Source organism: Astatotilapia calliptera, chromosome 3 (genome assembly GCF_964374335.1).
Source record: "Astatotilapia calliptera chromosome 3, fAstCal68.1, whole genome shotgun sequence".
Classification (NCBI taxonomy): domain Eukaryota; kingdom Metazoa; phylum Chordata; class Actinopteri; order Cichliformes; family Cichlidae; genus Astatotilapia; species Astatotilapia calliptera.
The window spans coordinates 28,318,511-28,334,583 of NC_137424.1; the positions used below are offsets into that span (position 1 = coordinate 28,318,511).

At 40.9% G+C, this 16,073-nt stretch overlaps 1 protein-coding gene and 1 long non-coding RNA gene across 2 annotated transcripts; one reads left to right on the forward strand and one right to left on the reverse strand.

The window, feature by feature from the left end:
• Positions 1-7: 7 nt before the first annotated feature.
• Positions 8-4,773, forward strand: cfap184 (cilia and flagella associated protein 184). Its single transcript, XM_026160548.2, has 3 exons — positions 8-939; positions 3,717-4,064; positions 4,154-4,773. The coding sequence occupies exons 1-3, from the start codon at positions 217-219 to the stop codon at positions 4,466-4,468; spliced, it is 1,386 nt and encodes a 461-aa protein (XP_026016333.2). The 5' UTR covers positions 8-216; the 3' UTR covers positions 4,469-4,773.
• A 5,302-nt stretch (positions 4,774-10,075) lies between these two features.
• On the reverse strand, positions 10,076-14,466 carry LOC145426060 (uncharacterized). Its single transcript, XR_013906831.1, has 3 exons — positions 14,299-14,466; positions 10,574-10,667; positions 10,076-10,293 (listed from the first exon to the last, which is right to left on the reverse strand). It is a non-coding gene; the product is annotated as an uncharacterized LOC145426060 (long non-coding RNA).
• Positions 14,467-16,073: the final 1,607 nt, after the last annotated feature.

Consider the following 16,073-nt stretch of genomic DNA (forward strand, 5'->3'; position numbering starts at 1 on the left):
CTTGTTGTTGGAGGCAAACCTTCGCGCCTGCGTACAGCGAGCCTCGCAGCGCGAGCTACTCACATCCTGCTTATAAATATTAATGAGAATGGGTCAGGGCTCCTGTGATTGGCTCTTCTGCTTAGTTTCCAGGACAACCGAAACAAAACGAACAGTTTCATTGACCACAGAACTGCACGAGCCTTACCTCTGTATACAAAGTAAATATTATTAAAAATGGACAAAGAGGCGGGAGAGGGAGAAAATAAGGTAAGAATTCACAGTGACAGAGACACAGAGGAGAATTTTATTTCTGTTAGTGGGGATAAAAATGAAGCTGTCTCAGCTGAAATGCCCACATCAGACCCTGAAGAAAAGCACTGTGACAGCAGGAAAGTCACAGAAGAGTTCTCTGCTGAAGAGGCCGCCGCTTTTGAACCAGAAGCCAAAAGTGAAGATGAGCTCTGCACTGAGTTTGATGTGATGACTAAAGTCAAAGAACAGCCACTGTGCCACGAAGAAAGTGTGGTGTCTGAGATGAACAGCACTTACCACGATGACGCTCTGAAGCTACATCCTGAGACTCAGGACACGGAGATCTCCAGCCCTCCACACCACGAAGATGAAGAGGCTGAAAAAGAGGGAGCCACATCTGCATGTGCACAAAAACTAAACATAAAGTACAAAGAATATAGACAGCTCCTCCAGGAGGTGTGCAACGAGCGAGATAAGGCCAGGCATAACAGCAGCCAGCTGCAGATGAAACTGGCACAATACTTCAAGAAGGCTGGGGACAGTGTCCAGCTGGAGGGTGAGAAGCCTGTGTCAGAGCACCTGCAGGAGTACGAGAGGTACATCAACACCCTGACTGACCTGAAGCAGCAGCTCCGTGCTGAATCAGAGGCAGCCCAGCGTCAGGCAGAGGACCTGAGGCTACAGTCCCAGGAGCAGCTGGGCAAGGTTGGTGTTGTTTTAAGGGATTGTGTTTTTTACATTAAAGCACAGTTTTACATCCCATATTCACATCTGCAGTAGCACAATAACAATTAAACTTCCAGTCTATTAAAGCTTCAGTCTCTCTCGGTATCTGGTAGGTCATAGATGATGTGATTTATTGTTGTTTGGTTTAACTCCAATGTTCATAAAAACTGAAAGAAATCAGATGGGTCTGATTTCATTAAAAATTCTGTCTCTGTTTTTTTATGCTTTCAGACAGAATCCTTTTCGACTACTATTCAACAGGTCAAGTGTCGTTTACTAATCAGTAGTTGTTTCACACTTCATTGTTCCCCACTCAATCTTTATCTGCATCCCACTTCTGTTACCAGCGTTGGGCCTGGAGGGGGCAAATACTGGCTATAATTTAGTGGAAATTTACTGAAAGCCCCAATCAGAACCTTTAGATACATCTGCATCTAAAGGACAAAGGTCACTCGTTCAAGGATGCTAATGTTTACATTTTGATTCTAAAGAGGAGTGAAAGAAATCATCTGTGTCCAACTGTTATTAACGACCCTCTTTGAACAGAGGAGGTGGCTTACGACTCCAACTGTTTGCCATCTATAATCCATTTTTGAGATACCTTCCCAAGCACCACATGATAGTTTGAGGTAATATCTCCCAATGGTTTCATCCAAACCTCTGCAGATATCACACACACCCGTTTTCACACCTTAGCTCATGTGGTGAGCCACATAATCAAGGGCTTAAATACTTCTGACTCTCCATCTTTGATCTTAGAACTCAAGAAGCTTATCGAATGAGAGCTGAATCATCTTCAACAAACTTAAAGAAGTCCAGTCGCTTTTTTAGTCGCAAGCACTTGACAGTTGGAAAGAAACACACTCTGCCCTAAAGCGGGTTTTATAACTTCTGCCTTCATGACTCTACTGGTGTTGCTGTGGCATAACTTTTGTCATCGGACAGGACGCACAGGTAACCTTGACTCCGAATCTTAACCCTTAAACAAGCCAGAAGGATTGTAAAAAACTGAAACCTTTAACCTTTCATCAATCAGATGGTCTAAAAATTGCTAAGACTTTAATCACTCACTCCTGTTGCTTGTAAGTTGGATTTTCCAGAAAGCTGGATTCTGTCTGTTCTGCAAAGACACATTTTCAACAGGCACATTTAGGTCCACTTTTAAAAATAACAACAATGTGATATAAAGTGTTTATGTGACTAAATACATTGTAGATTTAAAAGAAAAAGAAAAAAACTTTAGTTAACTGAAGAAAGCCACAGTTTCTGTCAGGAACTGGAGTTTCATTTTACACTTTAAATGTAAATCCTAAAAAAATCAAAAAACAAAAAACGCTGATGCTGATTGCCCTGGAGGCATTATTTTACATGTCTTTGAACCTACTTTAGGCTCCATCACTGACTTGATGACTTGTTTAACAGCTTCACACTTCTTTGTTTGGACACCAAACCCACAACACCTTTTAGGAAGAAACTTGTTATGTAAATTATGATTCACAGTCTACACCATAAGGCCTCTTCTTACAGGCCAAACAGAACAATAGCTGCACTTATTACAGTCCCGAGAGATCAAAGTCATTTATTTTCCATGAGATTAGATTTGCTACAACTTTACTGCCATTGTTGAGAGTAGATGTGCAGAGAAAGCTGCTTCTTTCTGAAATCTTCAGTCATTCCTCAGCCTGTATTTAAAAAGGAGCCTAAATTACAACAACAGAGGATTAATTAAATCGATGATCTTTTGTCACCTGAAATTGATGCACTTAAGGTACAAGAAAGAAGAGCCAAAAACATTTTCAGTTGCTCACAAATATGAGCACAGTTCTGCCCCCGTTCTTGCTGTTCACAGTAACACCCACTGAAATGTATCTGCAAGATAGGCGGACAAATGAGGAAAAGAGAGCAGCTTTGATTCTGTCTTCACAGGGGCACACTTATCTTTTCTTGAGACTGTTTTTAATGTAGCCTATACAGGCTCCTGTTCATTAGTGTTGTCCTTAATTTTAAATATGAATTCAATGTTAAAAGCACAAACAAAAGTAAGTAGATTTTAAAATCACAGTTTTGATATGGCAAAATTTTCCAGTTTCCAGTCATTGTGGATCAAAATGATTGAAAGACTTACAACCCTAATTAAGTTGATAACACTTACAATTGTGTTATTTTTGTAATTGTGTGTGTTGGAGAATTCTGTCCACAACAAAAATACGACTTTAATGGAATGAGTACAGTGCTCTGTAAGGGCAAAAGGTGATATATTTCAGTTCAGCAGTCCGATTAGCTGCATTTGAACCTGAAATCCATCTATTTGTTTGTTTGTGTTTGTTGGCTTCAATTTCACTTCAAACATGGGTGAACTAGACACACAGACGTTAGCATAGTACATGCATGAAACAGTAAATCATTTTTTATGTATTCATTTTCTTATCATTATTTTTGCATGTTTAGAAAAAGGGAAAAGCTTTTATATGATACCTCAGTCTCTGCAGGGAAAATTGGCACAAGTGAGCCACACATTCACACTTGCAGGGAAGCTGGATGGATGTGCAGTGCATACTGAACTGTGCAGACACAGTGGAAGCTGTGGAAGATGCACAAAGACCGTTTGTTAAATATAACTTGAAACTAAGTAAAAATCTGCTGTCATTTTAATAAAAAATACACTGAAAATACAGTGACTGTACATATAGCCCTGTTATTAAAATTATTTAGCAAACTGTTAATGCACTCAAAAACGGTCTCATCTTCATCCTCAGGTGGAAGATGAATGGCGAGCACTGATGGCACTGAAACAGGATACAGCTGTGAAGATGCTAAGCAGACGCCAGGGTAAAGAAGCAGCTCGGGCCAAAGTGGAGGCGTCTCTGCGAGCTGAACAGCTTCGGCAGGATGAGCTGATCAAACTGCGGCTGAAGCACATCAAGTTGAATATGAAGATTTGCAAGCTGGAGGCAGAGCTCCGCCGTGGGGAGGAACATGACAGGGACCCCATACAGATCCAGTTTGAGCAGCTGCAGGCTGAGAAGCTAGAGCAGAAAAAACAAGCCGAAAAGCAGCACGAGGGATCAGTAAAGCTGCAGAAGAAGATCAGCAGTAGCTTGGAGGTATGCTGACAAATCCATGGATACAGATTGCTTCTAATTTCTTTCATTATGAGCAATAGCAGTGATATTTGTTGTCTCTCTTGTATCAGTGCCTGTCACATATAAAGGAGAAGCTGCGCTGGTGCCAGATGGAGGTCAAGGTGAAGAGAGAGCAACTGACTGAGGTGGAGGCCGTGGTGGCTGGGAAGAGGGACCACCTAACCAGGATCAAGCAAGAAAACAGTCGCCTGCACAGACAAAACCTGAGGTTGAAGGAGCAGCGTGGGCTGCTGGGCAACAGGGTCCTGCTGCAGGACTTTGAGGATACTGTGAATGCCTCTGACCAACTGGAGGAACAACTAGAACATCTGAAGTGCCGGCAAGCCGAGATCCTCTTCAGCTGTGGCGGGTGGAAGAGTCAATAATGACTAAAACTTTATCTCAGGTTTCAAAAAGCTATGAAAAAAATGAGAAAAGAACACATGTAGCTGACAAGGAGCTACCAGGAATGAGAACGAGCACTAGCCTTTACAGTTTGATTCAGTGTAGTGTCTCACTGTAAACTAAGCCTGCGTGCAGTAAAACTTGGAAAACCATAATCTGGATAAGAAGTCATGGTCGGAATTCCATGCATCCTCTCATACAAGATTATCATCTTAGATAAGGTGACTCAGACATGTTGAATGCAATCTTAAAAACATTGATAGAAATAAAGATACATTTTTGTGCAGTTTTTGTATTTTAATATGAAAATGTACTTTTTTTTTACCAGAAGGTTTTAGTGTATTTGTCCTGTAGTAAAAAGAAAAATAATTAAATTTAATTTTACAAAGAAAACGTAGTAGCGGTTAATACTGTCACCTCACAACTAGAAGGTTGTATATTTATAGTTCATGGCTGGCTTCAGCTTCTGTGTGAGAATAACTGGTGATTTTGAATTGCCTGTAGGTGAAGATGTGAGAGCGACTGGTTGTCTGTCTCCGGGTCTTCTCTGCCACATGTGGAACGGGCTCTGCTGAATCAAAGTTTCATACTTCTTAAACGTTACCTTGACATCTTTGATAAACTTTCTAGCCAGAAAGTTTGTGTTCAGCAATATTTAATCCAATTATTTATGGATTAAAAAGACAAAAAGACTTTGACAGCAATTGTATGAAATCCATAAATTATATATATATTCATATATATATATATATATATATATATATATATATATATATATATATATATATATATATATATATATATATATATATATATATATATATATATAACTTCAGGCACAGAACCTTCTTTGGTTCAGTCTTTTTTTAAGACAGAAGCATCCTAGTGAATGCACATCTCTATAGGGTAAACCTTAAAACTGTAACCTAACACAAAATACATTTCAGTAACGACCACATTTATTTAATTCCATATACATGTAAAAACCATCAGCACATATCTCCACCCTTTCTGCATACATTGAGAATCTGAAACATGGAAAACTGCACCAAGACCCAGTGCAGAAAAGAGTAGGCTTCACAGATAAGACAATGATTAAATCAGACACAGTATAAACCGAGGACCTGGAGTGGAAGTGGATTGCTAGGTGGCATGCAGGTGCATGGCAACTGTGGGCAGGCTAAAGCAGCTTAAATAACACACCCTATAGACAACTGCATAGAGACATCAGTTCTTGTGTGAATGGCAGCTTATAACAACCAATGTCTTTTAGTTTTGAAAAAATGTATACACATCATACACATGCTGTAGTGTACCTTGTGAAAGGTACAGAGACACGGTGTTTAGAGAAAATGTGTTTTAGCTGTTCCAATACTCCTGACACATAAGCATCACTGAGTGTTTTCACTTAGGCAGCAGTTGTCCTTCTTTCTTGCATGGGCTGAAGTTTTCTTTAGGTGCCTTTCCAGCTTTGACACATGTCCAGCTGGGATAGCCTCCATTATCATTAATGGAGCTCCAGTGGAGAGCGTGCAGTCCTTCAAGTATCTCGGTGTCAACATCTCCTCAGACCTGACATGGTCTGCCCACATTCAGGTCCAGACCAAAAAGGCTAGGCAGTGCCTGTACAACCTACGACAACTGAGGAAGTTCAGGGTCTCTCCAAAGATCCTCAGGACTTTCTATACAGGTGCTATGGAGAGATGTGAGAGATTTTGAAGGACCCGTCCCATCTGTTGCTGGGATGGGACAGGTCGCCCCCTCCCCCCCATTATCCTTAAGTGACTGAGACAGGACTCATTACCATATTCTCATATCATCCTGATCCTTCTGGCCTCGCTATAGCACATGACATTTTAACACCCTTCCCACACAATGTGCACAAGATGTAATTTTCCATATTGTTTTATTTTATTTTATTTCTATTTATATAATGTACATAACTCACCCACTTGCAACACATAATGTCCTCTTTGTATATACTCATTCACTGTATATAAAGTTCTGTCTTTCTCTTTTTTTCGTTGCACAGTCGAGGAGTGTATCAGGTCACATTTCACTGTGTGTTATACCTGTATAGCCATGCATGTGACAAATAAAGAATCTTGAATCTTAAATCACATTTACTCTGGGCCTTCTTGATGTGATGTGATGTTCTTCTGCTTCCCTGGCCACTGTGTCTGTAGGGATGGTGTTCACTCTATGTTGCAGCGTCCTGGTGACACCCAGTATATGCTTCAGTGGATGATGAGAGTCAAACATTAAATCCTGATCTGTATGCATAGGTTTACGGTACACATCAACTTTTAAATGTCCCAGATTACTGATGAAAATCTCACAATCTGAGAAGACTAACCTGTCATGTGTTGGTCCACTGAATTAATGTGATCATTGAATTGTGATATGTGGAATCGTTTCTCCCACTGAAAATGCTACACCCAGATGAACAGAATCAACTTTTTAGGAGTGTGGATAAAAGTTTGTTAGGTTGCCAGCTGTGCCACGTTTTGATCTAGTTGCCAAACCTGGAAACCTACAATCCATCAGCCCAAGTGTTTCCTGTATAATCTGTTTATACAGAATAAATATTACAGAAAGACAGTATTTTAGAATAGAATAGAATAGAATTCAACTTTATTGTCATTGCACATGCACAGGTACAGGGCAACAAAATGCAGTTTGCATCCATCCAGAAGTGCTTTAGTGATATAGATATATTACAATATATATTAGCAATAATATAGATATGTGAGTATATTACAGAAATGGGTCTATTATGGAATGTTATAATGTACACGGTATGAAGTATGTTGTGAATATTCTATAACTATAAGTATGTACAGGCTGTAGTGAGTACAAGCTATGTACAGGCTATGAACAGGATATGAACAGGATATAAATATGAAAAACTATACAGAATATGAAATAAATAACTTTACAGAATCTGAGATATACAGCTATACAGAAATGGGAACTATGCAAGTTGTAGGATTAAAGATTATCGAATGTACAGAATGATTATTTACACAGAGCTATACAGTAGTGCAGTTAAGATAAGTGAGGGTGTAGATAGTTTCTACAGAGGCTATATAAAGTGCTAGTGGTTGTGAGTGGTGGTTCAGTCCATGTTATTATTGTGTGTTTGAGGGTACAGTTGTCCATTGTGGGTGTGTGTATGTTCAGTCCATGAGTTTAACGTGGGTCAGATGTCAGGAGGCAGAGTTCAGGAGTCTGACAGCTGTGGGGAAGAAGCTGTTCCGGTACCTGGTGGTCTTAGTCCGGAGGCTCCTGTAGCGCCTCCCAGAGGGCAGGAGGGTGAAGAGTCCATGTGATGGGTGACTGGGGTCTTTGATGATTTTCCCAGCCCTTTTCAGACACCGCTTCCTGTAGATGTCTTTTATGGCAGGAAGTGGTGCTCCGGCGATGCGCTGGGCAGTTTTCACGACCCTCTGCAACGCCTTCCGGTCCGAGGCAGAGCAGTTCCCGTACCAGACTGTTATACAGTTGGTCAGGATGCTCTCGATGGTGCAACGATAGAAGTTCACCAGGATGTCTGAGGACAGGTGGTTGTTCCTCAGAGTCCTCAAGAAGAAGAGGCGCTGGTGAGCCTTCTTGACCAGCTTGGAGCAGTTGGTCGTCCAGGTGAGATCCTCGGAGATGTGGACTCCCAGGAACTTGAAGCTGCTCACACGCTCCACAGCCGTCCCCTTAATGTGGATGGGTGGATGTGGGTCAGCATTCCTCCTGTAGTCCACGATGAGCTCCTTGGTCTTCTCAATGTTAAGCAGCAGGTTGTTTCTGTCGCACCACTCAGCCAGACGATCCACCTCCTCCCTGTAGGCGGCCTCATCGTTGTCACTGATGAGGCCAATCACCGTGGTGTCATCTGCAAACTTAATGATGGTGTTGGAACCATCAGCAGGTCTGCAGTCGTGGGTGAAGAGGGAGTAGAGGAAAGGGCTCATCACACAGCCTTGTGGTACACCGGTGTTCATCGTGATTGTAGATGAGCAGCGGTTATCCAGCCGGACATGTTGGGGGCGGTTGGTCAGGAAGTCCAGTAACCATTTGCAGATGAGGGAACTGATGCCCAGGTCTGTCAGTTTCCTGATGAGTTGTGAGGGGTGGATTGTATTGAATGCTGAACTGAAGTCTATAAACAGCATTCTGGCGTAGGTGTTGTTGTTGTCCAGGTGTGAGAGGACAGAGTGCAGTGCGATGGAGACTGCATCCTCTGTGCTCCTGTTCTGGCGGTATGCGAATTGGTGGGGGTCCAGGGTGGGGGGGAGACAGGATTTGAAGTGTGCTAGGACCAGCTGCTCTAAGCACTTAGTGATGATGGGGGTGAGTGCTACTGGGCGGTAATCATTGAGGCAAGATGGGTTGGAGTTTTTGGGTATCGGGACGATGGAGGTGGATTTGAAGCAGGCATTTTCTGTTCATCAGAACATTTTGTCTCATCAAAATATTATTTGTCAGAAAAATGAAATAAATCCAATGAGTGAAATGGTCTAAAAATTATTTTAGACCATTTTAAATTCATCCATTTGCTTCAGCTTATCCTTTTCAGGGTTGCGGGGGGCACTGGAGCCTATCCCAGCTATCTTAGGGCAAGAGGCAGGGTACACCCTGGACAGGTTGCCAGTCTGTCGCAGGGCTACCACACAGAGACAAACAACCATCCGTACTTACATTCACTCATTCACACTTATGGGCAATTTAGATTTTTCAATTGACCTATCCCCTCTAACTGCATGTCTTTGGACGGTGGGAGGAAGCCGGAGTACCCGGAGAGAACCCACACAAACATGGGGAGAACATGCAAACTCCACACAGAAAGATCCTGGCTTGATAGTAGAATTGAACTCAGGACCTTCTTGCAGTGAGGTAACCGTGCTACCCCATTTTAAATCACACTAAAATACTATTAGTGTATTTGAGTGCACTGCTGATGAGGGGTCGTTAATCATGTGTCATGTCATAACATGAGCCAAGGTGTGAAAAAAAGTGTGGGTCATTATCACCAGAGGTTGTGGGTGAAACCACTGTGGGATCTTGCCTAACCCTATCAAGTGACCAATTGATACCATCTGATGCAAGGTGTAAATGGGGGTTCAGGTGACTGGGAAAGGATCTCAAGACTGCATTGTAGGTGGGAGTGGCTTACGACACCAACTGTCTTTCACGTCTGAAACATCTGCAAGAAATTTAAAGAAGTCCAGTTGCTTTTATTTCCAAGCTCCTTTCCATGACCTGGATGACTGAGAAGCTACACGGACATCTAACAAATGGTGTCACTCCGATGTAAAGTTGATATTATCATAGCTAAGTGTCTTTCAAACAGACTACAGTTTTTCACACCAGCAACATTTTGTACCAAAAGTCAGAAGAGGCTCACAAATAATTTTAAATAATTTGTAGAGGAGCACTTTATTTGTCCCATCACTGTTCAGTCTCAGCACCCAGACATGTCTGAACCATTCCTCCCTACTAATCATTTACACACTATATATATGCATACATACATATATATGGACACACACATACATCTCAAATCTGAACAATGAATAACCTCTGGTACACACTTCTGATCATAAATTCACTGACTGAGCAGGAGCTTTATTTAAAATAATGCAGGATTTTTACATTTTATATTTCAGAACAAACTTTATAGATGAGTAGGAGAGTAATAGTTTAAGGATGGTTATGCTTCCTGGAGAGTAATGCTTCCTGAATTATAATATCATTGCGGACCAAGGGCGAAGAGGGATCAATACAGATTTCACGAGACTTTTTGATAACGAAACTGAAACAAAGAAAAAGGATTATTATTACTAAAATGTATTGTTTTATTTATTTTACAAAATAAAAACAGCTGCAAAATAAAGATGTGCATGAGACAAAATTTAGATGACAGGTGAGAGCAAATACTAAGACCAGATAAAAGCTTATATGTTAAAACTCTCATTGTCCCTGAATTCTACTTTATTTCCTAAGCAATGGTCATCCTTAGAATGATTTATGACACTTGCATGTGTAATAAATATGTATTGAAATGTAAGTAAACTTGCTGTAAAGGAACTTACATGACTGCAGTCATTGGACACCGTTGATCCGTAATGTAATATGAGCTGATATCAACCTGCCTAATTCTTATATGAGAGAAGCTGCGGCAACATCCTGGACAATAAACAATAAGAAATGTATTAGACTGTTTTAAAAAGTACGACAGAAAAGAAATCTCTATAAACCAATAGTAACAGTAAGAATAAGGAACATTTTTGTATGTTACACAGGGCTCTAGAGTGCGACCAATTTGGTCCAATTTGGTCCTAATTTCTCAACGGTGCAACTAAAAAGAATTCTAGGTCGCACCGGTGCGGCTCTATGGAAGCCTGTTTCTGCCACACACAAAAAAGTAGCCATCGAAATTTCGACTTATTAACCCGAAATTTTGAGTAAATTAACTCGAAAGTTTGACTTACTAACTCATAATTTTGAGAAAAGTAACTTAAAAGTTTGAGTTGCATTGTCAGTCAGTAATCTACGTGAATGATGTCATTTCCTTGTTACCCGGAAACTGAAGTCCTTGGCTACAAATGCTACAGCTAAGCTACCAGTATTAGAGCCAGTCATGAATGTACAAATAGCTGAGTATTTTCTCCGTGGCTTCAGAAAGGATGAAATCCTTGTGTTATTACCTGAATCACATGGCGTTACAATCAGCAAACGTACTCTAGAAAGCGCCAATTTGTTGCGCAAGAAAATGACCTCATTCACATACATTACTAATTGGCAGAGCTAACTCGAAATTTTGAGAAAGATAACTAAAAATTTTGAGAAAAGTAACTCAAAATTTTGAGAAAAGTAACTCAAAATTTTGAGAAAAGTAACTCAAAAATTTGAGGAAGATAACTCGAAATTTCGAGTTTTTGATTTTTTTTTTTAATGGTGGAAACAGGCTTCCATAGAGACCAGCTGTTCAGTGCAGAAAACCCCAAAACAAAACAAACAGAGATAGGTGGGAACTCTCTGACTGGCCGTAGTCCAGTCCAGATATTCCTGTAGTCCTTCGCGTGTCTATGTTTGAAAGTGCATTTGGATAGAGGGAGGTGAGTAGCTTGAATAAAGCAATATCGATTCATGAAATTCTGAATGTACTTTTAAATATAAGTGTATTTTTACCAGAAACGCCAGAATCTCAGGTTAAAGCTCACACAATTATTTTAACAACCTCCAAACAACTAAAACATGATGAGAGCAGGTGAAAGGATTCCAAACAAAGGAGTAAACACAGAGCGCGGACCCGATACATCAGTGAGATGTCAGCGTGTCCACGTACGTGCCATCGGGGCTGGAAGCCGACAGCTCACATATTATGCATGAGGTCCGAACTCTGTGTTTATGTCTTTTTTGCGCTAGATTCTGATGCTGCAAATTTTTTCACTCTACAACCAAAATTGACTGAACCAGCAGCAAAAGAAGATTTAAAATTAAAAGTTTTAAAAATCTCATTTCCAAGAGAGACCTGGCATCATTTTTTGAAAAATTTGGGTGCACCTAACTTTTGTCCTGGTGCACCTAAGAAAAAAGTTAGGCGCACCAGTGCAACTGTGGCAAAAAGTTAGTCTAGAGCCCTGCTACAAATTTTTTAAAGTGTAAAATGTAATTGTATATAAAAAATATGTCCTAATTTGCACACCTTTCATTTCAGAAATCTGAACACTGAATAAAACCAGCTCCAAAATTCTATATCAATAAATATATATTCATTTGCTTAAAATGTCAACTAGGCTGTCATATGTGAACCTAAATGTGAAACAAAGAAGTTTGTTCATTTTGTTGATCACTTCCAGGCAAGGTGTAGTAGAGGTGATGTCGTCTCTGAATGTTTGTTAAATTTGTGACCAACGCTAAAGTAATGAAAATAGTACTGATGTGAGGATTCTGAGCAATTTACAATGAATCAATTTTGTGAAAGGATTCACAAAATTTTCATCCATGTTTTTGGATACAAAAAGGGAAAGCAGAAGCATACTAACTCACCATAACCAGAAACATATAATATTTGGTAGGTTAGGTTAAGTAGGTTAAAGATATCTTTGGCTAGCGTTGTAGTTCCCTTAATAAATTATGACTGCAAAATGCATTTTCATTTCTTCTACTATGTAGGATAAAATACTTTTTAAAGCCATCTTAAAAATTCTACCTTAATAAGTGTGTACTTATGATTATAGAGGCTCAGTAGACAAGCCATTATAATACACTGAACAAAAATATAAACGCAACACCTTTGTTACTGCTCCCATTCCCCATGGGATGGACGTAGAGACCTAAAATTCATTCCAGATACACAATATAACCATCCCTCCCAAACAGTGGTCACAAATCAGTCCAAATGTGTGGTAGTGGGCACATCTGCTATGTTGAGATAATCCATCCCACCTCACAGGTGTGCCACATCAGGATGCTGATCTGACATCATGAGTAGTGCACAGGTGTACCTCAGACTGCCCACAACAAAAGGCCACCCTGGAATGTGCAGTTTTGTCTCACAGCAAAATGCCACAGATGCCACAAGCAATGAGGGAGCGTGCAATTGGCATGCTGACAGCAGGAATGTCAACCAGATCTGTCGCCCGTGCATTGAATGTTCATTTCTCAACCATAAGCCGTCTCCACAGGCGTTTCAGAGAATATGGCAGCACATCCAACCGGCCTCACAACCAGCCCAGGACCTCCACATCCAGCAGGTTCACCTCCAAGATCGTCTGAGACCAGCCACCCAGACAGCTGCTGGAACAATTGGTTTGCACAACCAAACAATTTCTGCACAAACTGTCAGAAACCGTCTCAGGGACGCTCAACTGCATGCCCGTCGTCCTCATCGGGGTCTTGACCTGACTCCAGCTCGTCGCCGTAACAGACTTGTGTGGGCAAATGCTCACATTCGATGGCGTCTGGCACGTTGGAGAGGTGTGCGCTTCACGGATGAATCATGGTTCACATTGTTCAGGGCAGATGGCAGCTGAGAATGTCCCAGTTCTTGCATGGCCAGCATACTCACCGGACATGTCACCCATTGAGCATGTTTGGGATGTGCTTGACCGGCGTATACGACAGCGTGTACCAGTTCCCACGAATATCCAACAACCTCGCACAGCCATTGAAGTGGAGTGGACCAACATTCCACAGGCCACAATTGACAATCTGATAGACTCCATGCAACGATGTGTTGCACTGCATGAGGCAAATGGTGGTCACACTAGATACTGACCGGTTCTGGGACCCCAGACCCCCAATAGCGCAAAAAACTGCACATTCCTGGGTGGCCTTTTGTTGTGGGCAGTCTGAGGTACACCTGTGCACTACTCATGATGTCAGATCAGCATCCTGATGTGGCACACCTGTGAGCTGGGATGGATTATCTCAATATAGCAGATGTGCCCACTACCACACATTTGGACTGATTTGTGACCACTGTTTGGGAGGGATGGTTATATTGTGTATCTGGAATGAATTTTAGGTCTCTACGTCCATCCCATGGGGAATGGGAGCAAAAACAAAAGTGTTGCGTTTATATTTTTGTTCAGTGTATAAACATATAAATGAGTATTTTATATCATTTCCCTCCAGCAGAATGTGTGAAGGTTCAAAATAACTCAGGACTTCTGCTAAACTTTGCCTAAATATTTTGTGGTACAAGTTTGAACATATACAATGACTGATTAGTGCTGGTGCAAAAAATTTGGCAAGTTGTTCATCCACATTTTCAGAAACAAATAATGAAAGTAACATCACACTAACTCACGTAAACCGGAAGCATAATTTGCTTGGAAAGGAGAGTTCGGTTGTTGTTTCACTCTACGCTGAGGAGCTGCAGAGCTGCTGGGAGAAACTGTCTCTGAGGGTGTGGTGACTCCTGGGACCTTCAGCTCCACTACAGGAGAAGTAGTTGCTTTTGTCCCATCAAGGTCTCCTAAGGGTTGAAATACAGGACAAAACTATTTAGCTGTATACAAAGAAAATAATGCAAAAACAACTTTCTATACAGGAAAATCTGAAACTGTTGATTTAATGAGATAATTACGTAACTACATAATTTAAGAAGTGGGTATGCAAATTATTAATTCACAAAGATTCAGTGGCACCATTTTCTATAGAACTCAATAGTCAGTAGTTATTGGTTTGGTACATGTTAAACTCCTTGTTATGTAGAGTCTTGATTCTATTTTGAGCAGAGATGAAAGCAGAAGGGAAGCTTACTTTTTAAGCTTGTGTTGGTGGAGTTGGTTTTATTATCAGGGATGTAGACTGCTGGTACACTTGATATCCAGTTTATGTCAGGTGGAGGCTGAATACAAAACTCTCTCAGCAGGATTTCCTCATCAGAGATGCTCGTGCTTCTTCTCTGCACAAACACTGCAAATGACATCACCTCAAAACAATGGATCTACACTGAGTGATTATATTTGAAACATGAGCTATTATTGGAGGCATAATTTTACACGAACATTTTCTATTTAAAACACCAAAAGCAAAGCTCTTACCTGGGACAAGATGTGGAGGTAAAAAGAAAGCAATCCACATGATGTTCATTAGAGCTACGATAACATGAGTCCACTGCATGTTTCTGTGTGCTGCACATGCACCTGGCACTGTGAGCACAGCAACAGATGGTGTGCAATAAAGACATGCTGAAGGATGCACAGCAGCCCTCAGATATTTTAAAATAACTTCATCTCTCTCTGCGGGTGTTTGTGGGTTTCTGATTGAGCAATTTCTCATTTAACCACAAAGAACCAACAGCACATGATGTTCAGAGTGTCTGGTCCCCAAAGCACAAAATGTACCATCAGTGCAATTAACCCGAGTGACATTTGGACATCTTGAACATCACAGTGAGTTCACTGTTCTTAAGCTGCCCGAACACTCATTTGATCTATTGATACTGTTTAATCCATGCTTCCCCCTCCACAATGCGATGCCCTTTATCACAGGTGATAATTTTTTTTTCACTCATTGTGTCTTATACAGTACGCGAAAAAGGGCGATTGTGGTTCAAGAGTTGGGAGTTTGCCTTGTAATTGGAAGGTTGCCGGTTTGAGCCCCGGCTTGGACAGTCTCGTTGTGTCCTTGGGCAGCCTCGCCTCTCAGTGCACCCCAGGGTGGCTGTGGCTGCAATGTAGCTTGCCATCACCAGTATGTGAATGTGTGTGTAGATGACTGGATGTGTAAAGCGCTTTGGGGTCTTTAGGGACTAGTAAAGCACTATACAAATACAGGCCATTTACCATTTATATGAAAAAAGTGTGATGATCCTCTGCTCTCCATTACATTATTTAAATACAGTTCTTACAATATCATGTAAGAACACGTGATGATCACTCTCATTGAATCTACACAATACTAGATTTAAATACATTAAATAGAAACAAAGAATAGTGCTGCGGAAACGACACACTCTTCACTAATCGGGATAATTTCAGAGTTTTCTTCAAAGTTTTCTTCTTTATCAATGAGTGATACACGTTTTTATTAAACATTTGAACATAATACAAGACAAACTCTCGTACAGGATATAAC

Coding starts and splice junctions, on each gene's coding strand:
- cfap184 (XM_026160548.2), top strand. CDS start 217: ATGGACAAAGAGGCGGGAGAGGGAGAAAATAAGGTAAGAATTCACAGT. Junction 940..3,716: donor CCCAGGAGCAGCTGGGCAAG/GTTGGTGTTGTT, acceptor CTTCATCCTCAG/GTGGAAGATGAATGGCGAGC. Junction 4,065..4,153: donor AGATCAGCAGTAGCTTGGAG/GTATGCTGACAA, acceptor CTCTTGTATCAG/TGCCTGTCACATATAAAGGA.